Consider the following 24886-nt stretch of genomic DNA (forward strand, 5'->3'; position numbering starts at 1 on the left):
ATTACAATATAAAAAAACCCACAACATATATCATGAAAATAGGAACAAAAAACAAATAATCTCCCCTTCCCACAACACATTTATAAGGGCATCAGATGTCAATTAGCCAAAGGCCTGGTTGAAGAGGAACATTTTCACCTGGCCCCTAAAGGTATATAAACAGTCTCAGACTTTGCATTCATCATCTGAGGCCCTTCTTTGTGTGCCTCCTCCACGTGAGGGTGGCAACACGAGAATGGCCCTTTTCTGTAGTGGCTCCCCATTTATGGAATGGTTTCCCCAGAGAGGTTCGCCTGGCACTTTCATTATATATATTTTAGGCGCCAGGTGAAAACATTCCTCTTCAACCAGAGGTAGCTGTTTAATATTCCACAGCCTTTTAAATGTGTCTGTGGGAACAAAATAATGTTATTTTTATTTAAATTATTTACTTGTTTTTTATCTTGTATATTATTCTTTGAACTGCCCTGAGATCTTGTGATGAAGGGTGGTAAACAGATTTAATAAATAATAATAATGAATATAAATTTTATTGCATTAGCCGTGTGGCCATAGCATGATATACATAGAAATAATAACATAAAATGGGGGTAGGGAGGTAAAGGTAGATATCGTCCTGGGCAAATACTTAAAGGGAGAGGGGGAAAAAAAAGAGAGATAACAGAAGCAACAGAGGATTTAAAACATCGAGTGACCGATAGTACAGAAACAAAAAGACAAAAAACTGCTGAGGCTAATAATAATAATAATAATAATAATAATAATAATAAAGGAGCCAGCTGAAACTCCCTGGGGAGAGCATTCCACAAACAGAGAACTGGTGCAGAAAAGGTGTTGCCACTCTCTGGACCTCTCATGGAGAGGCACATGAAGATGGGACATGACATCTCCGCCCAAGAATCCTGGGAACTGTAGATTGCTAAGGGTGCTGGGAATTATAGCTCTGTGCTGGGTAAATGACAGTTCCCAGGATTCTTGGGGGAAAGCTATTTGCTCTAAATGTGTGGTGTGTATGCAGCTATCACCAAACCTCCCAGAAAACAAATCAGATTGAATGTTCAAAAAGGGATAAGTGAAAGACACCAAAGATAATCCAAGGCAGTACACAATTAATTCTGAACCTGGGGCCTCCACAAGAGACAGTAAGAGCAAAAACCAACAACAGCCCGCCATGGCTTCCTGGTCAGAGTGTGATGGAGAAGAATATGCATTGCAGAAGGAACTGGGATGACGGCAAAGAGGAACAGGCAGGAGATGATGGCTCCCTTTTCCTGATTCACCATAAACTTCTCTTGAATGCAGCCTGGCTACCTAACTCTACACAGGGACCAAAGGTGAAAGCAGCTTCTGCTCTCAGCCCATTTCAAGAGAAAGAGTAGCAGTGGGTCTCAAGGTTATGTCACATATATATGGCATACATATATATATATGTGCCCATTTCCTTTCTCTGAAACTTGGGGGGGGGGGTCCTAAGGTAACTGTGCAGAAGGCACTTCTAACATCCAGCAGCTGCTTTTTGGTAAACTGTTCTTCCCCGAAGTACCAAGAGAACAGGGAGAATGTCAACCAGTTGGAAGGTAGCTTATTTCTGAGCCACACTATGAAGGCGATAAAACGCTGCTGGAGTCCATAAACAGAGAAAGAGACAGTCTCAGCAGCTGACAAAAAAACCCCAGAAGAACCAACAACCATGGTGGACTGCAGATTCCAGATTCCAGCTCCATCCTTCTTGCTCTCCTACTCAGCCGCCGTAGATCTTACTCCCATCTCTGAGCCAGGAATACAGCAGAAATATCCTTGCTCCAAGCCACCCCCCCCCCGCCTGCTGTCACTAGCAGGGCCTCCCACGCCTCACCTCTTAAAATGTGCCGCACAATACAGACTGTGAGAAGCCAGCCACAGCCCCCGGAGATAGATAACTTGAGGGTCTCAGCATCCAGGTTGGCTGCTTGGCCCCTTTCCAGCTGTGGTGAGATCACTACAGCATTCAACAGGGAGAGAACAGAGCCCAACCTTCTGGCTCGTCCCCTGTCTACCCCCCACTCTCTCCATCCATCACATGCATTGCTTGTGACAGTCAAAGGAGCTGGGCTATAGCGCCTCTGCTCCTCTTGTGCAACTCTCCAGATGATTTTCATTGCTTCTCCCTCTTTAAGGCTGCTGCATGACAACAAACCTGCTCCAGTCCTCCTTCCAGATTTCCTCCCTGGGGTAGTTATGCACAAGTCTTCCTTATCACCTGCTTCATGGTGCTTGAACTTTTTTTTGTGGCAGCTTCTTCTTGAGTTAAGAATTCACTTCCCCTTGGATGGTTTTTTTTGTTTAGCTCTACACCTTGGGTTGGGGCAGATAGAAAGTTATCCAGATCTACAATCCCTCTCCGTCCTCTCCTCCTCCCCAAACACCTACTCTAGTTTCTCATTCTGTACCTACAGGGCTCTGCTCCCACCAAGAATCCAATCCCTAAAAGTTAACCACCCCAACTTCTTCACTTCCAAGAGGTTTCTTCAGATGCCCCTTCCTACTGGCCACTCAGGCACCCTTTTGAGGTGGGAGGCCTCATGGTCTACTTTGTTTCTAGCTGCTTTGATCAGGACTGTTATAGCCAGAAAGGTGCAATGATAGCAGAGGGAGAAACCTAAGGGAACATTGAGAATCTGTTTACATTATTGCTTAACTCCTCACACAGTGCCCTCCCTGAAATATACTCAGAGTCGAGTGTGAATTTCATGCTCTTTATTCAGCTCATAGTAGCAATGAATGAAACTTTCCCCAAAAGGACTAGATGGATATACATTATTTACACAATGGGCCCCACATGATTGGCTAATTCCAGGCTGCTCCTGTAGGCCAATCAGGTCGCTGATTCACTTCCACCTAGAGCTGGATTGGGTGGCTCCTGCGGACCAATCAGACTGCTGCATTCTGGATCCTATTGATCTAGGATTCAGCTCAAGTACATAACACTCCCCCTTGGTAATTTTTGTAGCCGCTTTCACACGACGTTAGCCACAACCCATACTGATCCTGTAGTTTCTTGACAAATAGTGCTTGGCGTTGAGTCAAGGTACTGGGATACACTAATAAAGCAGCTGAACCCTACTTTGATGGGAATCAACCTGTGATATTCAAATCTGGTTCCCGAATGCTACCACTGTCAGTGAGCAAGTTTGTTCGATCCAATATCAAAGCAAGACAGTTGGTGCTCTATAAGACGTATTGTTACAGCTGGAATATGTGTTCTAAAATGAAGGGCAAACTGGGCTGGATAAGGCAAGATGAGGCAACCCCCTCGGGTGGCAGGATCCATAAGAGCAGCAGACCCCAATGTAGATCTTTATTCCCCCCTGTTCCTGATTTAGATCTTGACTCACCCCTTCTTCTCCAGTGGGGATGGGGGTGCCATTTTGCGGTTTGCCTCAGATGTCAAAATGTTTTTGGGGTGCACGGGGCAACCTGTTAATAGAGAGCATTTAAAGGAGATGCTACACCTAATGAATATGTACAAATGAAAATGATGCATCCCTGCTGGGCAAAATTTGCATTTGCTAAGAGGATTTAAGCCCTAGGCCATAGCAAATGGGCCAAGAGAGCCTGAGGGACATCAGTGGGTGTTGAGAATGGTCTTTGCCAGTCTTCCCTGAAACCAATGGATTGCATTCTTCTTTTTCTGAGTCAAGAGCTAAGGATGTGGATTTTGGTTCATAAAAGCAGGTCAGGCCTCCACCGTAGCTCCATAAAATGAAGCCCATAGCTGGAGCTGAGCCTAGTAAAATACATTAGTCACTGCATAGCGTAAGGATAAAAGGAAGGCTGGAGAAAGGCTGAGGGTGAAGGGGGAGAGAGGGCTAGAGAGGCTGCATTGATCCCCGTCCTACTTGTTCAGGTCTCCTTTCTCCCAGACCCCGCTTGCTCCTTGTGGGGTGGGGGGGGGAGCCTGATGATTCATGCCCTAGTGGATTCCTAACTCCCAGGGGTGAGTCTGGGGCAGCATCTGGGGTCAGCATCTCCTGCTTTGCCTTTGTCTCCTGGAGTTTCTTGCCCTGGAAAGAAACTGACTCAGTCTTGATTCCCAGCAGGGGACAAAGCCTCCACGAAGGAGGCCAGGAAGCAACCTTGAGCTAACCACAGCCACCCCTTGCCTGCAGTCATCTGCCCTGGACTTGTCCTCTAGCCAGGCAGGCTGTAATGCTAACCGAAGGCCTGGTCAATGGCAGTCTCCACGGCAGCTGTACTAACCACAGGCATTTTTATATGGCTGTAGTGGCAGCCCCCTTATCCTCCATTTTCAGTGCTTTGTGGGAAACTTATTGGTTTCTGGGGAGGGCATTACTCAGGAACCTATGTTTGATAAAAGACCCTTTGGAGTCAACCCAGCGTTGTTTTGCCCCTGTGAGTAAAGGAGCGACTAGACAAAGTGGCAGGGCAAGTAGCAACTTTAGGAGGTCTTCAACTGGGAAAATTGCATTGGATGGATGGATAGCTCAGTTGGTAGAGCAGTAGACTCTTAATCTCAGAGGCATGGGTTCAAAGCCCACTCTGTGTGTGTTAGGGTGGAGGGGAGCCCACTTTCCTTCACTGCTGCAGAGCCTGGCAGCCGTGCAGCAGCAATGGCCTTTCAAAAAAACCCATGGGATGTCCAATTGTACATTTCCTATTGTGTCATCTATCTAGATGTGACCTCAGGGAGTGGGAGGAGATATGGACATAGGCTGAGATAAATTGTGTGCTGAGCTGCACCATGAATGGGGCTGAAGTGTACCATCCTATCAAGGCAGAAGTAGGGAATCTCCAAACAGTATTTAGTTCCTCTTCCATCCTGCGAAGCCTGGTCTATTGGGGCAAATGGAGCGTCGCACCACCAGCCTCAGCCTGCCCCCAGCTAGTTCCCAGCTACCTGCCTGCCTTCTTGCAAACTGTCAAGAGGTGGTGGCACCTTAGTTTTAGCATTGCCATTGTTGAATTCAGCATGGAGAAGGATGGGGACAAATCTAGAAGCAGTTGGTTTTGCCTCTGGGGGATCAGAGCTTGTTTTCAGGGGCAGCACATTCCGTTTCACTGCCTGAGGCGAAATGCGAACATGCCACCCCCCTCACCTCCTCACTTGAGTTGCATAGCGGCACATTCTAGCAAGATCTCATAAACGCTGTGAGCTCTCATGAGATTTTGGCAAGATCTTAGTTTTATAGCTAACTGTACCTGCCCATGTCGGAGCTGGAAAATTAATGTTCAGATTACACATTCGCCTCATTGATGTATTAGAATGAGCTGGATATTAAGGTGATTATTGTGATGGTGATATAAAGATGGGTACTAGTTGCATCATGGGAAAGCTGACTACTAATGCTCCTTTAAAAAAAATTAAGCAGGAATGGCTAACCTGTCACCCTTCAGATATTCCTGGATCCTAAGTCCCATTATCCTTGACCATTGGCCATGCTGACTGGGGTTGATAGGAGCTGAAAACCAACAGCATCTGCCTTGAGTATAGGACTTAGACATTGATATTTATTTTCAAAGCGGATGTGACAAGCAAAATAACCAGTGTCCTTACCCATGTTGGCAGCCCTAAGAATCAGATACTTACTTTTTAACAGTGGGGATTTTAGAGCTCATCTCTCCATTAAGTAGGAGATTTGCCCTAGATTTATTATGAAAACCCTAAGGTATAGCTGTAATCTGAGCTTTACAGTTTCCCTCCTCATGTTGGTTGAGGAAGACAAATTAAACAGCTAGCTTCTAGTTTTTAATATTTTTCATGGCCCGCTTAAATAGAGCCTGGCTGTGGCATTTTATGGGGGCAAAAGCGACACCTGGTGGCCAGAAGCGCACTTCATTAATGCTTTGAATCTATGAAAATGCTTTCGCCATATCACATATCACATCAATCGCTAGAAGTCCACAACAGTTATTTCCCCACTTATTTTGATGCGTTTGTTGATTCACAAGAGTGTGCAAAAACTGGTCCCTTAAATCCATGGCAAGTTGGATAAAACTATGTTTTTTGTGTTGCTGAATTAATAGTTTATTTTTAAAAATGTTAAATTCTTTATAATCCTGGGGTGATCTAGCACAAGAGTCCCATGTGCATGCTGTCCCGTTATGATTGCCACAGTCTAACTTGGCAAATAATGGATGGCCCAACCATTTATCATATCATGGGAGGCAAATCAAGGATACCACCACCACTTGCAATTGTGGGTATCTAAGCACCATCATTTATTTTATTAATAAATATGGAATTGAAAACAGTCACTTATGGTTATCACAGGCCCCTCTTTATCCTACACTGTGGAATGGAGATTACAAACTAACACTATGTGCTCTAGTTCCTCAAAACACTTTTATTGCTTTGTTTGGGGGGCGGACAGGCTTTCCATCATTCTTTTCTTCTTTCCAGAAATATTTTTTCTCAATCATATTTTGAAACGGAAGGCACCATTGAACCTGTTGCAGAACATAAGGAAAACCTTTCCCCATAATAACTTTCCTATAAAATGCAATTAATGTCTGCTCATAGATCTCTAGGATGCGTATGGTAAAACACCTCAAGTTGGGTTTTTTTGTTGGTGAAGACACACCTTCCTGAAAACAAGGAAGGGTTTGAATTTTTATTTTTTTCTGCTTTCCCAATACATACTGAGGGAGCCTGGCCCCCTTCTTGATTTTTTTTTGGGGGGGAGGAGATCCCTCAGCCCCCCCTTTAGATGGCACCCCTGGCAGGTGAAAAAGCTTAACTTCATATGGTTGTTTTAAAAAATGGAACAATACCCCTTCATTTGCTGATCATTCTGCTGAGACAAGAGCAGATCAAGCTGGATTTTCCCTCCTGGTATAACCAATATGCAGCGTGGACAAAAGCAGAGATAGTGAGGAAGCAGCCAGGTGACTGTTTTTCCATGTAGGGAACATTATTATACACAAAAGTCTTGTATTTGATTGATTGATTGATAGATTTCATTTAAATCCTATCTTCCAATGAGGAGCACAAGGTGGCAAACATGGCTCTCCTTCTCCCCTTTTTATCCTCACAACCACACAGTGAGGTAGATCAGGCTGAGAGACAGTGACTGACCATGGGTCAGACAGCAACTTTCATGACAGAATGGGGATTTGAACCCTGGTCATCTCCCAGGTCCTCATCCTGCACTCTGGTAGCAACTGCTACAACATACGGGAGAGTTATGTTCAGTTGCCCTGAGTTAGAGCCTCAGACTCAGTTTGTAGCCTTCTATCCTTGACTTCAATAAAGTTAGAAACCAACTATATAAAAGATATTTTCTATCATAATCTTAAATCTGGGAAATTAAGCTTCCAGGAGAAAGGCTGCGCACACATTACGCATTTTAAGCATTCCCCCCCTCCAAAAGAATCCTGGGAAATGTAGTTTTTTAATGGGTGCTCAGAATAGTAGCTTCATGAGGGTTAAGGATAGAGGAAGCAAATGCTTGTTCAACTTAAGTACTCTGTTAACCTTTTCTTTTTTTGCTGGAGCAGAGACCCTTCCCTCTTCAGGCCCCACATTATAAATTTGTCTTGCCAACTACTTGCTGTAATCTGACTCTAGTTTTAATGAAAATGGAGAGTGGATATGCAATTTCACTGAATCACCCTTGCAATCCTTTTCCCCTGCCAGAAATTCCAGTTTCCCCCCTAAGTAGGGGGCTGAGAACTGGGGGGATTCTGAAAACCATTCAAGGCCTCAGTCGCAGGTCACATGCTCTCTCCACAGAGACCTTCACTCAGGTGAGTGACAAGAGCCGGAGAATATGGACTTGGTTAAATTATTTTAGATAGATGCATAATCTTAAAATCCTATTTCATTGGAGTAAGATAGGAAGTCCCCTTCATTACTAAACTCTTCCCACCAATTTTACTGCAGAATGCAATCCTAAAAGAAATAAATTACATAAAATGTAGAGTGAAGGAGTACATTCAGGCCTACAGGGAGGTGATGGCCCAAGTGTTTGGGTCTGAGCGGCCTCTCTTCTGCTTTACCCCACTTCACACAGGTCTTTCCTGAGCAGGCCCTGGGAAGATGGGGGAGAGGATGTCCCAACATCTCTCTTGGGCTGCTGCTGATTCTGTCACAGGCCGATGGTGCGCATCTGTGCTCCCTTCCTTTCATTGCAAAGCGCTATCATGCCTTTACTTTTTGAATTCTGATCTGATACGCAGTTTACTAAGTACTAAGGTAAATGACCCCTGGACAGTTAAGGCCAGTCAAAGGTGACTATGGGGTTGCGACGCTCATCTCGCTTCAGGCCAAGGGAGCCGGCGTTTGTCCACAGACAGCTTTCCAGGTCAGGTGGCCAGCATGACTAAACTGCTGCTTGGAAGCTGGAAATAGACATAGGCCCTCACTCTTCCACTTCAGCCACCAGTGCAGCCATGACTGGTCTTGCGTGTGTAAACATCCGTGGAAGGTGGTCTCTTAGAGCAAATGGGGCAAAAGACAAGCAACCTCAGCCAGTGCCCACGTGCCTGTCTCCTTACTTGCAACCTGCCTGGGGGTGGGGTAGGGGGTGCTGGCTGTCAGCTCCCTCATCTGAAGGTCACTTCCTCCCCATATGTTTAAAGCCCTCTTCCAACATTTTAACAGTCTTGGAGAGTGTGGGGAAATTGCAGTTTGTTAAGGATGCTGGAAACTGCAGCTCTGAGAGTAAGGTCAGGACCCTCAAGAAACTACATTTCCCAGGATTCTTTGGGGGAAGCCATGACTGTTAAAGGGATATAAGAGTGTTTTAAATGTAAGGTGTGGCTGTGATCTTTGCAGAATTCAATGAGGAGGAGGATTGGAACAAAGCTAGAATGAGTTGGCTGTGCCTGAAATTGGCTCTAGGCCCACCTACCATTGGGCTCCTTGCTTTCCAGCTTGCCGATCCCAATGGGTACCAGGCATCACTGACAAATGTAAATCCTTGGGGTCAGGAAGAAATGAACCTTCACAGTCTCATCTACTCCATGGCTGTGAATGGTCCACCTTTTTGATATTTGACACCTTTTAAAACGTGTACCACAAAGTACTTTGTCATTGTTATCTTCTTCCTCTTCCTCCTCCTGCAAAGGTTTTTCCAATCATCTGGGGAACAAGGCTTCAACTTTGGGATGAACAACACAACATGTCACAGAAAAGTGATTTTATTACATCCTTAGGTTCCTGCTTTGGTCATTGACCATTTAGGATCTGAGGTACAGTACAATTTCATCTTATGTGTGGGTTTGGTTCCAAGCGTTCTGCTTATATACAAAAATGTGTATACAGAAACCTTGGAAATACCCCTGTGGGGGCATCCCAGGGCTTCCAGAGCTGGCTCATAGAGAGAGCCTTGCTTCCCAAGTAAGGCAGAGAGTATACCTTGCCTACATTTAAGTGGCAGGATTTCAACGAGTGGCCTTCAGTCACGTATGGTTGATATCATGCAAGTTAAATGATTCAGGAAGGTTGTTGGTCTGATGCAGTAGAAATATATTAAAAAATTGTCCAGTAGCACCTTAGGTAAAGGTAAAGGGACCCCGTGACCAACTCTGGGGTTGCAGCGCTCATCTCGCTTTACTGGCCGAGGGAGCCGGCGTACAGCTTCCGGGTCATGTGGCCAGCATGACTAAGCCGCTTCTGGCGAACCAGAGCAGCAAACGGAAACACCGTTTACCTTCCTGCCGGAGCGGTACCTATTTATCTACTTGCACTTTGACGTGCTTTCGAACTGCTAGGTTGGCAGGAGCAGGGACCGAGCAACGGGAGCTCAACCTGTCGTGGGGATTCGAACCGCCGACCTTCTGATCAGCAAGTCCTAGGCTCTGTGGTTTAACCCACAGCACCACCTGCGTCCCAAAGTAGCTCCTTAGAGACCAACTAAATTTGTACTTGGTATGAGCTTTCGTGTGCACGCACACTTATTCAGATACCAAGAACAAACTTAGTTGGTCTCCAAGGTGCTACTGGACAATTTTTAAAATATATTTTATTTTATTTTTTAATATTTCAAGTTAAATAAGCGTAAGGTGTGATCTTCCTGTATAATGTACGTGAACTGAAACATCAAAAGTCAAATGTATAAGGGGGGGGGGCCAGGAAAATTCAGGAAAATACAATAAGGCAAAAGGAAGAGAGAAACACACTGTGGAATGTAAAGATGAAGAGTGGTCAAAATTGAATAGTGGATAGGTCTCTCTCATTCAGAGGACTGGTGAGTGGAAGGACTGGGCAGGATCCTAGAAAACGACTGTTGCTCTCTCCTCTTCTCACTGAGAAGCTGGAGAATGGATGCAGTAATGACACAGTTCAGATAATCTTTGGAAGCCCAGGGAGTCCATCAGTTTGTGCTGGGGGGTATTATCTAGGGCAACATGGCCATATACAGGGAAGCCAGCTGCATGGACACGCATGCCATGTGCCCTCTGCACCATAGATGAATAGCCCCTTTGGCGGTGGGATGGAAGGGTGTAGCTGTGTGCACTTGCGCCCCAAGATTCCATCATGATCCAGCTGATAGGATGACCATTGGAGTCCAGGATGCAGGTACTGGGGAAACATCGCACCATGTTGGCCAAGTATTTCCGGCTGTGTTCACTGCCCCCATAGGGCCACGTTTCATTCAGCAGGTCAATGTGGGAGCTATTTAAGGAGGAAAAAGTGAAGCCTGGATCTAGCCTAGGAGAGCAGAAAGATGAGCAATGAGGAAGGAGCTGGACATGAATGCAGAAATTATCTTCTTGGCTCATCCTCAAAGTCTCCCTAGTTCAACACTCCAGACAGATACCCTGGTAAAACCACCAGCAAGCTGGCATGAAAATGATGCTGATTCCATGTCATTTGCCCTAACATCCAGCAGTTTGGACTAATGACCAATTGATACCTGTTAGAAGCAAACAATAATGCATCCCCCCAGCTGATTTTGTGTGTGTGTGTGTGTGTGTGTGTGTGTGTGTGTGTGTGTGTGTAAATGGCAGATATCAGGGACTGTTTGATTAGTTGTGTTCCCCTTCCTTCAATCTCACCCCAGCAGAGCATGCCTCATCTAAGATGGTGCCTGTCACAAAAAGAACTGCTCATTCTGCTCTTAGGATGCCTTTTCTAAACTTGACCCCTGATGCAAATCACCTTTTGTGTGGCATTCCTCCTTCCTTTCTAGAGTGGGCAACGCTACCCCTTTGGAGTGCCGCCTTTGGTGCTTTGCTATCCCAACTACAAGAAGGAGTGAATGCCAGGTTTGTCCATAGGCAGAATCATAGAATTGTAGAGTTGGAAGGGACCCTGAAATGCAGGAATTTCAACTAAAGTATCCATGGCAGACTGCCATTCAACTTTGACTATGGAGATTCTCCTATTGGAAGCACACAGGTTAGCCAGTGCCTCAACCAGGAAGTAGGGAGCACAATGGACACTCACCGGGGCTGAGGCTGTTTATCTGGCTTGGCGTCCAGGTAGATGAAGTAGGGAATTGCAGTCAACTGGACTTTCTTGAGAACAACAGCATCTTTAGAGACCTCATGTATCCCATCATGGTTCCCTGTACAAAGCAGTAAAAAGTCAGAAAGACAATGGTGTTGCTGGGTGACGCAACACATATATTGTTAGGTACACATATATTGAACTGCTATCACTCAGATAGTCATCCAAGGTATGTTGCTCTCTTTCTGCCCTTGGACAGTGAAAAGTTCTATTGTCCTTGTGGTGCTGTGGAGAAAATACATGTGCAGTCTGTAGGGAAGAGCAAATCTGTCACTTTTAATTTCTCTCAATTTCTCAGTTCAGTTCTCTACATTTCATATCAGCTTTCATTTTAAAAAAAAAATCCTCATGAGACTGGAGTGAGCTGTAGGAGGCGAGACAGCTTCTCAGATACCCAGATCCAGAAAAACCTGGAATCTAATTCATGCGTCCGCCTGCCACCCCATGTATTGTTTTGTATTTATTTTGCTCATGTTTCTCCATTACATTCACTTTTGTCACTTCCATTTCCTCATCAAATTTAGATTAAGTAACTAAACTGAGTCTCCTTATCTCATAACTCCTTCCTTAGAAAGAACAGCTTGTTACCACAGAGAGAAAAGGCTTGGTCCCAGTTGATGGCATCTGTGTCAAGCAACAGTCTCCGGTATGCATCAAGATCCCGATAAAATGCTGCATATATATTGTTAAAGGAATCCGAACTGTCAGAAACAGTCTAAAAGAGAGACATGCAGTTTAACAGGTAAAGCTTTTCCAGATGTTGAGATGAAATGATGAAGTTTCACCTGCTCCCTTTGGCAGCTGATAATGCCAAAGGTGTGCTCCTAGACCAAAGCCAACATCCCCTTTCAGTTTGAGCCTGGCTTAGAGGAGGCCCCAGCACAGAACACGCAGCATTTCCTGCTGACATCCCACCAAGCACCTCCCACAAAATCAGAGGATCACAGAGCTGGAAGGGACCACGAGGGTCATCTAGTTCAACCCCCTGCAATCCAGGAATCTCTTTGCCCAACCTGGGACTCCAAACCATGACCCTGACATTAAGAGGCTCATGCTCTACCCATTGAGCTACCCTTTGCAAAAAGGCTATTACCCCTCTCTGTGGACGAGTCAGGACCGCCTTGAAATCTGGCCAAGAATCCACAATCACCTCATGGCCCACTGGATTCCCACGGTTTATGTTCATGACTTCACCATAGACCTGTCAAAAGTCATAGGATGTCAGAGTTGGTGCTGCAGTTGAAGGAGGCAGCCTGGGAGAAATGTGTGGGATCTGGGGAGGCCATCTGTGGTGTGGTGGGTCAGGATTGTATCTGCTGCATGGCTTGAGTGGGGTGTCCTGAGTGATGAACAGGGATAGAAGAATCAGTTGATTTTCTGTTTCTCTCAGTTTATCATTTTTCTCGTCTTTTAGCTCAGTCCTCCACATTTCTACATCAGTTTGCATTTAAAAAAAAAAAAGTTCATTGGCATTTTTGTGTTAATTTTGCTTAATATGCATGATTATTACTAATTCACACATTTTTAGAATGCAATTTCCGCAATACAATGTCATTTTACTTACATGTGCATTTTTAACACACAGTTTACCCTCTCAGTTTTGTGAATGTTACTTGGCTGGAGAACTTCATAGCAAAATTAAGAGAAATGTAGATTTCAAAGGGCAGCTGAGTTTTGTCATGCATTGCTTCAGAATGTGCAAATTAGGTAAGTTCACCTATAAATGCAAACTGAATCACATTTCCTCCCTCTTCCGTAGTGAGGACTTAGTATCTGTCACCCAATGAACTAATTGTAGGAATTCACATGGCCATTTCACATACTATATACACATTTCACACCAACTGTACCCTCAGTATGGAGCCGCAGCCAATATTAGCTCTCTGTGGAGTATATCTGTATGGTACCCTATTCACGCACCTATTTATTGGATTTAAAAAATCTTCTCAGATTCCAAATTTGGATCTTTGGGAAGATGCAAGAATCTGGTCCCATATTCCTAGCTAATAACCCAGAATACATGGCTCAATATCACCTGAAGTGTCTGAGGGAGGCTTTTCTTCAGCAGTCCTTCCAGGATCTGCAACTTGGAAGAACAGGATAGGATCAACATAGCTTGGGAGGCAGAGGTTGAAGCAGGTACCAGCAGAAACAGTGTGGGTTGTAAGCACCTGAGAGAGAGAGAGAAAGAGAGAGACTAGTTCTCTGTACCTCAGTGTAATCCCCAAACTGAGATGCCTTCTTTTTCACTGAAATGATGGACTTACTTAACCAACAATGGTGCCACAACTGAGTTTCTAAATGTAACAGGAATCCCTTCCTCAATAAATAGAGAATATAACATTCTCATATGAGCAACTGGTGTTCTCCCACACTGTCATTTGCTCACCTGTAGTCCTCCGTGTCTTCTTGTTGAGTGGTACAGTGTTGAATGGTACATTGCGCAACAGGTTCAAAGAGGAATTTTGAACCCCTGAGGATGGGGTGACAAGAACTTTTAAAAGTTTCTATCTTATCCCAGCATACAGTTCATTAAGCATCATCACTACATCATTGCTACATCAGAAAAGGGGAGGGTTATACATGATTAACATAGGAGGAATGTGTTGGGGCAACAGGTGGATACAGGATATGTATTGGGAAGTACATTCTAAGCACGTACTACAAAGGGACAATAGAAGTTTGATTTGCATAGTCTGCCACCTGGGCAAGTCCGGAGGAGTGCCTTTGCCCAGCGATTGACACCTATGAGTACCTTCCTGTGAGTACGTGACCCCCGCTTGAGGGATTATGGCGGGGACCGAATGGTTTCCAAGTCCTTGGCCAATGAAGCAGATTGACAGTGGAATGAAGGAAACTGGCAAGGGAGTAGATTTATATGATTTTTAAAGCTAGGTAACTTCCCTGAGCTGTCAAGTCTAAAGGATACATTTATGCATAACATTTGTAACATTTAACAACTTTAAAGATGTGCCCCACCCCCATAATTTCCGTAACTTACAGATTCTCTTAAGAGCCTCTGGTGTGCTGTCAAACTGCTCAGTCAGAGTCTCCTTCAGCAAGCTCTTTGTGTTGGCTGCTTTATTTCAACGAGGGGGGAGGGAATGTGTAAGTTTACCAGAATGAATGAACTATTAACAGCCATCTCCCTGATGTTCAGTGGTGCATCTACACACATTAAGACCCTGGACTTAATGGACTTTAGGCCTTTCTCTTTAGATGGCCATGTGATTTCAGTTGTGAAGCACATAATTAACATTGCTCTTCTCCCTCTGACTGCCATTTCATCCTTTACAACTGCTGTGTCAGAGCATTATGAACACGCACAGTTCTGCATAATAAAAACACTTAAATTACAGTACCGTCCTGGCTACAGGAATAAACTTGAGCAGACATTGCTGTCATGTTTAGGAATGCTGCTTTATCAGAGTCCCCCATCACATGGGGTATCCTACTCATATTAAAGTGAATGCAGGAATAAGCCCATGTAACTGCTACCTACGTGGGTAGGATTGCCTAAGCAAAAACGTTTTAAGCAGGTCCCAGAAAGAGAACAGTTATGGTGCCTTCTTAATGTCAGTAGACAGGGAGTTCCAGTCAATAAATTAAAACACCAATGAATGAATATGTCAGCATCCAAAGAGATGGCATTTAAAACCTCTTATTTTGGCATATTGGCGTTGTTTCATGACCAGCAACAAATGGAAAAAAACAGACAACCCTGCTACCAGGACAGAAAACATTTTATTCATTGGATATATATATATTGCCTTCTTGCCAAGTTACCGAAGGTGGTTTACAACTTTAAAATACTAAAACAAAAATTTTTTTACATCAAATATATAGTCGATTCAGGCCTAGTGGGTGGTGATGGCCCAAACTAGAGCCAAACCTTGGCAAACGTTTTGCAGGGTTTTGCAATGCCCCATAAACAGAGCAATGGGCACTCAAACTCAGGGGTCACCCAAAAACCAAACATCGTCTGATTCGCTCTAAACAGGGGCCAAACTTTGAGAAAAATTTGGCAGCAGTGTTTTGCAGAGAAAACACTGCATTTTGCAGCACCCCACAAACAGAGCAATAGACACTCAAAATGGGGGTCATGAGTATCCACCCAAAAACCCAATGTCGTCTGATTCAGTCCAAACCCAGCACCAAAGTTTTTAATCAACAGGAATTGAGGTAGCATTTAAATGGAAAATAGAGTAACAGGGAATGGTTCTTGAAAGGGTGTGATAATCTCCCTCTCTCCCATTCAGAGGACTGGTAAGTGAAAGGATTGAACAGGATCCTGGAAAACGACTGTTGCTCTCTCCTCTTCTCACTGAGAAGCTGGAGAATGGATGCAGTAATGACACAGTTCAGATAATCTTTGGAAGCCAAGGGAGACCAGCAGTTTCTGCTGGGGGGTATTATCTAGGGCAACAAGGCCATATACAGGGAAGCCAGCTGCATGGACACGCCTGGCCTGTGCCCTCTGCACCATAGATGAATAGCCCCTTCGGCGGTGGGATGGAAGGGTGTAGCCGTGTCTCAGTGTACCCAGAGATTCCATGATGATCCAGCTGATAGGATGACCATTGGAGTCCAGGATGCAGGTACTGGGGAAACATCGCACCATGTTGGCCAGATATCTCCGGCTGTGTTCACTGCCCCCAAAGTGCCACGTTTCATTCAGCAGGTCAATGTGGGAGCTATTTAAGGAGGAAAAAGTGAAGCCTGGATCTAGCCTAGGAGAGCAAAGAGATGAGAAATGAGGAGAGAGCTGAACATAAGAATGCAGAATTATCTTCCTGGCTCATCCTCAAAGTCTCCTTAGTTCAACAGTCTTAACAAAACCACCAGCAAGCTGGCATGAAAATGATACCGATTCCCTGTTGTTTGCCCTAACACCCAGGAGTTTAAACTAATGACCAATTAATTGTTTAGTTGAATAGATAAAAAATAACCCCATTAAAAGTGATTGAAAATGCATCCTATTAATCAAACACTATTATGTGGAAAAATAACAGATGGCGGGCACCAGTTTGGAAGTGATTCACACACACCCTTCCAGCAGAGCATGCCTTTTCTAAGATGGTTCCTGCTACATGAAGAACTGCTCGCTCTGCTGTTGGGATTCCTTTTCTAAACTTGACCCCTGATGTAAACCTGCTTTTGTGTGGTATTCTTCTTCCCTTCCTTGAGTGGGGCGTGCCACCCCCTTTGGTGCCTTGCTGTCCCAGCTACATGAAGGCAAACTAAGGAGTAAACGCCAGGATTGTCCATACGCATTTTGACTATGGAGATTCTCCTACTGAAGAACCATAGGTTAGCCAGTTCCTCAGCCAGGAAGGAAGTAGGGAGCACAATGGACACTCACCGGGGCTCAGGCTGTTTATCTGGGTTGAGGTTCAGGTAGGTAAAGTAGGGGGTTGCAGTCAACTGGACTTCCTTGGCAGCAACAGCCTCTTTAGAGACCTCATATATCCCATCATGGTTCCCTATACAAAGCGGTATATGTCACCAAGAGAGTGGTATTGTCATGTAGGACAAGAAATTTTTAGCTGCACATATATTGAACTGCTATCACTCAGATGGTCATCCAAGGTTCATTGCTCCCTTTCTGCCCTTGGACAATGAAAAGTCCCATTGTCCTTGGAGGCTGTGGAAGGAATACATGTGCAGCTGGTAAGGAAGGGTGAATCTATCAGTTTTGATTTCCCTCAGTTTCTTATTTTTTCAACCTTGTTCAATTCTCCACATTTGATGAAAATTCATCCACATTTTAAGTGCAAATTTCTTCTCTCACATACACATAGATTGTTTTCACTAATATATGCATCTTAATGCACACTTTAGTATGTGCATCGCATTACTTGGCTGGAGAACTGCATCACAAAATACCCTATCACTTACTCTAAGTACAGTATTGCTAAAACCCATTACAGTGGTACCTCGGGTTAAGTACTTAATTCGTTCCGGAGGTCCGTTCTTAACCTGAAACTGTTCTTAACCTGAAGCACCACTTTAGCTAATGGGGCCTGCTGCCGCCGCTCCACCAGAGCATGATTTCTGTTCTCATCCTGAAGCAAAGTTCTTAACCCGAGGTACTATTTCTGGGTTAGTGGAGTCTGTAACCTGAAGCGTATGTAACCTGAAGCGTATGTAACCCAAGGTACCACTGTATTGTTGTCTCTCTTTACTGTAGATATTTGACTGGTTTTCTTTTAAAATATATTCTCAACTCTTTGAGGAGCTTCCTCCACAAAGTCTCCAATAAAAAACCAACTGCACTTGAATATTTAGCTATAAAAATGCAAAATACTGTACAAATAAAGGTGTAGAGAAACAGTATACTAAACATTATATAGGTTATCAACACAGCATTAAGAAATAAAAATCAACCAGAATTTGAAAGAGCACAAATAGAATGGACTCATTTAGGAATGCTTGGGAGAAAACAAAAGTTTCAATAACCATCAAAAGCATATCAGTGTTGGGGCTTGCTTTGCTTTGAAGACGAGTAAACTTCAGAAAATTCTGGTACTACTATACTAGAAAGCCCATGTTCACATCACAGCATGCTTTACCATCAGACCTGTGTAGGGCTTTATACACCAGTAGTAAAACCTGGAACGTAGCTCATATGTTACTTCCCCAATGTATTGTATTTTATTTTGCTCATATTTCTCTATTACATTCACTTCAATCACTTCCTCATCAAATTCATATTGAGTAACTAAATCATGTCTCCTCATTTCGTAACTCTTCCCTTAGAAATAACAGCCTGCTACCGCAGAGAGCAAAGGTTTGGTCCCAGTTGATGGCATCTGTGTCTAGCAACAGTTTCCGGTACACATCAAGATCCCGATAAAATGCTGCATATATGTTGCTCAAGAAATCCGCATTGTCTGAAACAGCCTAAAAGAGAGACATACAATTGAACAGGTAAACCTTTTCCTGATGTTGAGATGAAATGATGGATGAAGTTTCACCTGCTGCCTTGGGCAGCTGTTAATGCCAAAGGTGCGCTCCTAGACCAAAGCCAACATCCCCTTTCAGTTTGAGCCTAGCTTAGAGGAGGCCCCAGCACAGAACATGCAGTGTTTCCTGCTGACATCCCACAAAATGTATCCTGCAAAATCCCCAAGGGCTAGTACCTCTCTCTGTGGACGAGTCACGACCGCCTTGAAATCTGGCCAAGAATCCACAATCACCTCGTGGCCCACTGGGTTCCCGCGGTTTATGTTCATGACTGCACCATAGACCTGTCAAGAGTCACATGATGTCAGAGTTGGTGCTGCAGTTGAAGGAGGCAGCCTGGGAGAAATGTTTGGGGTCGGAGAGAGAATTAGTGGTTTGTGTCAGGCTTGTATCTGCTGCATGCCTTGATTGGGGTGTCCTGAGTGAACACTAGGGATAGGAAAATCTGTTGATTTTTCATTTCTCTCAGTCCCCCCCATTTTCCCCATCTTCAGTCCACCTCATTTCCACATTAGTGTGGATTAAATAAAAAGTCCTCATAAAAAATAATGGCACTTTTTGGTGTTAATTTCACCTAATATGCACGATTATAACTAATTTACATATTTTTAGAAAGCAATTTCTCCAATACAGTGCCTTTTTATGAATGCTTTACTATATGCATTTTGTGATTGTAACTTGGATGAAGACAATAGTGCCGGCAGTGGTTGCTACGCCACTGTGTGAAGAACAACATTGCAAGATTCAGAAAAATGTAGAATGTGTTTTGTCATGTATTGTTTCAGGAAGCGCAAATTAGGTCGTGCAAACTGAATTGAATTTCTCCCTCATCCCTAGTGAGGGCATTCCACCTCCCACCTGACAAACCAAGTGTAGGAATTGACAGGGCCATTTCACACATCACACACTCAGTTCACATCAGCTGTGCCCTCAACAAGGAGCTGCGGCCAATCTTATCTCTCTGTGCAGTGTATCTGTATAATACCCATATTTTCAAGCACCTGTTTATTGAATTAAACAAACTTATCAGACTCCAAATGTGGATCTTTCGGAAGATGCAAGATTTTGACAGGAATTTGGTCCCATATTCCTAGCTAATAATCCAGAATACATTGCTCAAGATCACCTGAAGTGTCTGAGGGAGGCTTTTCTTCAGCAGTCCCTCTAGGATCTGCAGCTTGGAAGAGCAGGATAGGATCAACATAGCGTGGGAGACTGATGCAGGTACCAGAAGAAACAGCACCTGAGAGAGAGAGAAAGAGAGAGACCACTTCTCTGTACCTCACTGTAATCCCCATTCTGTAAAGCTTCCTATGCGACTGAAATTACAGATTTTTTAAAGCCCCGTGCTAATACAACTGAGCTTCTAATTGTAACAGGAATCCTTTCCCCTCCTTCCCGCTCAACAGACAAAGAAAAAAAATACTCTCTTTTGAGCCGCTGATGATCTGTTACACTGTCACCTGCTCACCTGTGGTCCTGTTGAAAGTTACAGATTCTCTTATTAACTTCTGGTGCGTTGTCACATTGTCAACTGCTCACTTACGGTCCTCCATGAACCAAAGCAGCAATACAAACCTACTCACTCAATGTCTTGCCCACCCAGCTAGATCTTTGGACTGCTTTGTTTCAAGGTGGGGGGAATGTGCAAATTTACTAGAATGAGTGAACCATTAACATACATCTTCCCAATATTCAGTGGTGCTTCTACATATTGTTAGACTTTGGACTTAATGGACTAGACCCCTCTCTTTAGATGACCATGTGATGTCTGTTGTGTAAAAGCACAATTAATATTTATCTCCCCCTTCCACTGCCATTTCACGTTTTCCAAATGCTGTGTCGGGGCAGGACATAAAGAAGAGTTTTCTACCCCTGATTAAAAATAAAAATAAATTATGACCATATGTAGTTCCACATGATGAAACCACTTAAATCACAGCACCGTCATAGTGACTGGAATAAAACTGAGCAGACACTCTGCATGTGATTAGGAACACTGTTTTATTAGGGTCCCCAATCACATGAGGTGTCCTACTCATATTTAAGTGAATGCAAGAACAACCCAACACAGATCTTGCCTACTCAACACTGGGGAAGACATGGACTGATAGAGGAGTATGTGTGCGTGGCTGCTGGGGATGAAGCTTGCATGTGCACCCTTGGTCTCCCTCCTCATCCACATATACACGCCTAACATTTTGCTGTTAATGGCTACTGATCATGGTGGCTCGGTGTGTACTACTCTAGTAGCAGAAGCAGTATGCTTCTGAACACCAGTTGCTGGGGAACATGAGTGGGAAGAGTACTGGTACTCTGAACTCATGCCCTGCTTGTGGGCTTCTTATAGACATCTGGCTGGCCACTGTGAGAACTGGATACTGGACTAGATTTTTCTCTCTCTCTAATCCATTGGAGCGTCTTTTCTGTTCTTAAAGCCAAGTGTAAGAGTCCCAGTGTCTTTTTTTATTGGAAAAGTGGTGGAAGAGAAAGAAGTGCTTAAGGAGAAGACTTGTGTGAGAAAATAAACAAGTGTAGTTTTTTCCTGTGGAGGATGTTGGGTTGAGGGAATCCAGATTGGGAGGTTTTGGAAATAGGTACATTAATTTTAGGAGGGTGATCATTTTTGAACATGGCTATTTTGTCTGATAGGGTGAAGTTGGTATTGTTCCATTTCCTCAAGTCTATTTCCCTTCCTAGAATGGATTTTTGTATATTATTTTCACTAATATCTTCATTTATTCACAGTTATATGCACTTTTGTAAACATTGGTTGGAAAACTTCATTGCAAAAATTTGGAAAAGGGTAAATTTCAAAGGACAGCTGTGTTTTAGTTCATCTTTGGTTTTGGAAGTGCAAAATGCAGTCTGAATCAAATTTTCCCTCCATCCCTGATTCTGACCAACACTACTCAGTCAGTCCCCTATCTTGTTTTCTTTCCTTTTGGCGGAAGAAGTGGTGACTGAATCAACCTTATTTTGCAACATGTAAATAGGCCTGTTGCAAACTTCACCTGGAGGTGTTTCCCTATTAACTGACTATGGGCTCCAATTCACATCCAGAATTTAGTATGTGTGAATTCTTTCTTAGGTAACATTTGACAAAGCCTGTGAATTGGTTGAACCAGACACACCATTAATCTCCCCACAAGCTATATCAAAAGTTATTTCAGTCAAGGTTATTATGGTGAACTAGATGAAGTCAAAGTTGCTGGAGCAAATTGAATAAAGCTGGCAGTTTGAACTGAGTTGAGGAAGAATGCAATCTCCTGCCCCCAGACTGTCTGGAGAGAGAGAGATTTGGAATCCTTGGGTACTCAGTGTTCTGGATAAATAGAAATAGTATTTGTCACATAGGGTTATCCAGAAGTGAGTAGCTCTTCACCACTTGCCCATGACTGCACCTGTAGCTTGATTCTCAGGGAGAATTAATAGGATGTTTCAAATAAGAGCCTGAGGAGAAGCAGAGGCTTTAGCTGCCGGGTGCCACTATCAATGCCCCAACCCCACATGAATTCACACTTCCTCTGAGATGACCTGGAAGCCCACCCAGCCTCTCTCTTTTTTTTCCACAACAACCCTGTGAGGTACATTAAATTAAGAGACAGTAACATGTCCAACTCTACTTAGCAAATGAATACAGTCAGTTCTCCTTTCTTTGGATGACTGCCCCCACTCTTGTACAAGTTAAAACCCAGTGCATTTACTGCAGCCATGACTGAAGAATAACTGAGCACTGGAGTCTTATCAATTAATATATATTTCATTAAATATTACATAATTTCACTTATTATATAACAAATTCTTATATTTCCTTATACTGCTCTTCCTTTAGCAAGTTCAGAGTAGCTTCCTTGGGGGAATCCCAGTGGTCTTACTTCCAGACACTGCTTTGATCCATCATTCCCATGCTCAGTTAGGTCCTTCTACAGCAATGAGAGAGAGAGAGAAAAGGTCCGTGTAGAAGAAATGCAGATAAATTCAGTAACAGTTATTCCCATTTATCCTATCCCCCTGTTTCCTTTCTCTGTGTTCATTTTCTTCTTCCTTGCTTCCTTCCTTCTGGCCGAGAACGTGCTGGCCTTGAAAGCTGAGAGCCGTGGGACAGACTCGCCTCCAGATGGATCATTTGCTTAAGTTGACCGTAAAATTGTGTCTGCTCCAGTGCCGCCATAGCGGCGCTGGAGGGAGCCTAGCCCATTCCAGCTGTTTGGCACAGTGGGTGGAGAGGGCATGCAGGATGCCAAGTTAGGACTCCCTAGAGGGTAGGCATGGTTCAAATGCCTCCCTTTCAGTCTGTGGCATGAATATTGCCTCTGAGAAGAGCAACTGAAGAGGAGTCCCTGCTGCTTTGACATCATTGCCGTTTGGAGAATTCCTTCATTCATATAGTGGACGTTGTTCTGTGGTGGGAGGCAAGAACTCTGGACAGATGCCAAGGCCTACCAGCTGGTCTCCACTTGCAGTTTCGGCCCCAGTTTGTCTGCAGTCTGCCCAGGGCTTCTCCTAGAAACAGCTTCTGCAAGTTGGATGGAAGAATAAATGCTTGTTTAGAGCACCAAGGTGGTCTAGCCCCAGTTAACATGGTAGTTGCTTTGTGCCAATTTGATTTGCAAAATCAACCAACCAGGATAAATAGTTCTTAAAGCCAGGCTTTATGTGGCATTCCATTCTGTTTATTTTTGAACTGTATGCGCCTTTAAAACTTGTTTGGTTTTGTAATGGCTATTGGTGATAAAGTAAATTGATTAACTGCATAGTCCAAGGGATGATTTACTACTGAACAGGGATGCCAACAGGATTTTCTGGGACCAGTATACTGTGTGGGGATTCAGCCCTCTGCTGCACATGCAAAAGAAGACACATATGTGAACATAATTTGCATATAGTGTATATCATATGCAGATTTGTTCCCTTTTTTGCAGGTAGGTCTGAAACATATAAGGGATCACACACAGAAATAAGAGGTCTGACGGACAAAATATCAATAGGGGAAGCTTTCCCTATAACTGTAGTTCCATACCAGTAAAAGTTTGCTTTGTTTAATATCCCTCTGCAACATAGCTGGTAGAGACATACGGGAACTGCTCTCCTCCACAGCCAGCCCCAAACCATGCAAATAAATCAAGTTTCATGAGTTGTAAACTAGTTATCTCACTGTAGGTCTTCATCTGCTGATTTTAGGATAGCAAAACTGCATTCAGCGCAAGCTCAAACTAGTATTGTGGATGGATGGAGTCAAAAGCGATTTAAGATTTAGGCAATTCTGTTCAGATGCTCATGACTGGATAGCAAGATTTAAATAGGGGGGAAAGCAAGCAGAGTATTAATTTGTTGTGGTTATTTATTAATAACTACACCATTTTTTTTCTTTTTTTGAGCAAACAGGATTTGAAATCCCTACTCAGCCATGAAGTTCATTTGGTGCCCATGAACCAGACACTGTCTATTAGAATAAACCACCTCACAGGAGAAACATGTACCACCGTCAAGTGAGCTAGCTCAGGACTGAGTTAATACAACTGAAGTGGTCCTCTCTGCCTGCACCTAGGGAGTACATCATCCCCCTTGGCCCCAACTAGAGCTGGAGATGCAGCCTGTTATATAAACATGTGAAAATTGTGAGCTATCTGTGTCCTTTAGCTATTTCAGCAGCTAAATGTCTGCTTTGTTTACTGTTGTTGTGGATGTACTACAGAGAGGTCCAAGACCAGATGGGGAAAGAGCCAAAGCCAAATGATGCGTGTTTCTTGACCTGAAGTTGGACCAGTTTATTGAATCCCCCAAGGCAAAGGAAAGTAGTTATTATTTAAAGTTGATCCCTAGATGGCATCAAGAACACAGCTTTACTTCTCTTGTGCCTCCAACAAAACATGTCTTTCTCTCTGCAGTGTTGGATGGTAGGTTGAGAGGAGTTCCCTACCAGGACAGACTTTGCTCGTGTGCTCAAGACGTCGATTCCATAAATCATATTTTGTTGCATTGTGCAAAATATGAGCAGGCCAGGGCTGAACTGATACTACCCTTGCTGGTACCTTTCCCGGGAAAATCAGAGGCTCACTATGTCAGGTTCCTACTGGAAGACCGGACAAATGCTAGAACATTAGCAGTGGCAAAGTTTTTATCGGTGGCTGCAAGAACAAATGAGCCCTTTATTCTAAACAAAATGCTTGATTAACCTGGAGGTAGGCTGTATGAATTGTGTATTGATTTGTAATGATTTGTTGGGTCTCTGGACCGTAATAAAGATTGATTGATACTTTATCAGCTCCCTTCCCCATTTCCTTTTATATGTCGGTTGTAATTGTTCTCTTTTCAGTGCAGACAGAATTAGATATATTTTGTATTGTTTATTTCTGGTTGACTTTTAACAAATGGAGTTTTCAAATGGAGTTTCAAGGCATGGGGTTCTATGTTTTATTAATAATAGTTTAATTATGTGTCTTAGTTGAAAAAACCATAAAC

At 43.7% G+C, this 24886-nt stretch overlaps 2 protein-coding genes and 1 long non-coding RNA gene across 9 annotated transcripts in view; 1 reads left to right on the forward strand and 2 right to left on the reverse strand.

The window, feature by feature from the left end:
* Positions 1-7183: 7183 nt before the first annotated feature.
* Positions 7184-24886, forward strand: part of LOC310749802 — a 32037-nt gene continuing 14334 nt past the window's right edge. The window contains exons 1-4 of one of the 3 annotated variants that reach the window (XR_014541800.1): positions 7184-7746; positions 12027-12197; positions 18215-18385; positions 23810-24101. This is a non-coding gene — a long non-coding RNA (uncharacterized lncRNA). Of the gene's footprint in view, positions 7747-12026; positions 12198-18214; positions 18386-19515; positions 19654-23809; positions 24102-24886 lie in introns of those variants that run through there. The other 2 variants (XR_014541801.1, XR_014541799.1) reach the window with 2 other exon arrangements.
* Positions 9899-14537, reverse strand: LOC310749733 (glycine N-acyltransferase-like protein 3). Of its 5 annotated transcripts, none has more exons than XM_083587118.1 (6): positions 14457-14537; positions 13491-13626; positions 12606-12656; positions 12044-12170; positions 11393-11513; positions 9899-10654 (listed from the first exon to the last, which is right to left on the reverse strand). In XM_083587118.1, exons 2-6 carry the CDS (start codon positions 13566-13568, stop codon positions 10246-10248), a joined length of 786 nt encoding a protein of 261 aa, XP_083443244.1. In that variant the 5' UTR covers positions 13569-13626; positions 14457-14537; the 3' UTR covers positions 9899-10245. The 5 variants fall into 5 exon arrangements, with proteins under 5 accessions (XP_083443244.1, XP_083443243.1, XP_083443246.1 ...); XM_083587117.1 differs by having other exon boundaries at positions 12549-12656; XM_083587120.1 differs by lacking the exon at positions 12606-12656.
* On the reverse strand, positions 15542-19646 carry LOC310749787 (glycine N-acyltransferase-like protein 3). The gene is made up of 5 exons (XM_083587139.1): positions 19548-19646; positions 18598-18705; positions 18232-18358; positions 16818-16938; positions 15542-16185 (listed from the first exon to the last, which is right to left on the reverse strand). The coding sequence occupies exons 1-5, from the start codon at positions 19623-19625 to the stop codon at positions 15777-15779; spliced, it is 843 nt and encodes a 280-aa protein (XP_083443265.1). The 5' UTR covers positions 19626-19646; the 3' UTR covers positions 15542-15776.

The sequence above is a fragment of the Podarcis filfolensis genome, assembly GCF_964270895.1.
Source record: "Podarcis filfolensis genome assembly, chromosome: 1".
NCBI lineage: Eukaryota > Metazoa > Chordata > Lepidosauria > Squamata > Lacertidae > Podarcis > Podarcis filfolensis.

What these genes read in the sequence shown, in the direction of transcription:
- LOC310749733 (XM_083587117.1), bottom strand. Translation starts at nt 13,568, where the DNA reads ATGTTGATCCTATCCTGTTCTTCCAAGTTGCAGATCCTGGAAGGACTG. An exon ending in TGACTCGTCCACAGAGAGGG is followed by an intron (nt 12,171 to 12,548) that starts GTAATAGCCTTT and finishes TCTCTCTTTTAG; the next exon opens with ACTGTTTCTGACAGTTCGGA. An exon ending in GATAAACAGCCTCAGCCCCG is followed by an intron (nt 10,655 to 11,392) that starts GTGAGTGTCCAT and finishes CTGCTCTCCTAG; the next exon opens with GCTAGATCCAGGCTTCACTT.
- LOC310749787 (XM_083587139.1), bottom strand. Translation starts at nt 19,625, where the DNA reads ATGTTGATCCTATCCTGCTCTTCCAAGCTGCAGATCCTAGAGGGACTG. An exon ending in TGACTCGTCCACAGAGAGAG is followed by an intron (nt 18,359 to 18,597) that starts GTACTAGCCCTT and finishes TCTCTCTTTTAG; the next exon opens with GCTGTTTCAGACAATGCGGA. An exon ending in CCAAACCTTTGCTCTCTGCG is followed by an intron (nt 16,939 to 18,231) that starts GTAGCAGGCTGT and finishes CGCTTTGTATAG; the next exon opens with GGAACCATGATGGGATATAT.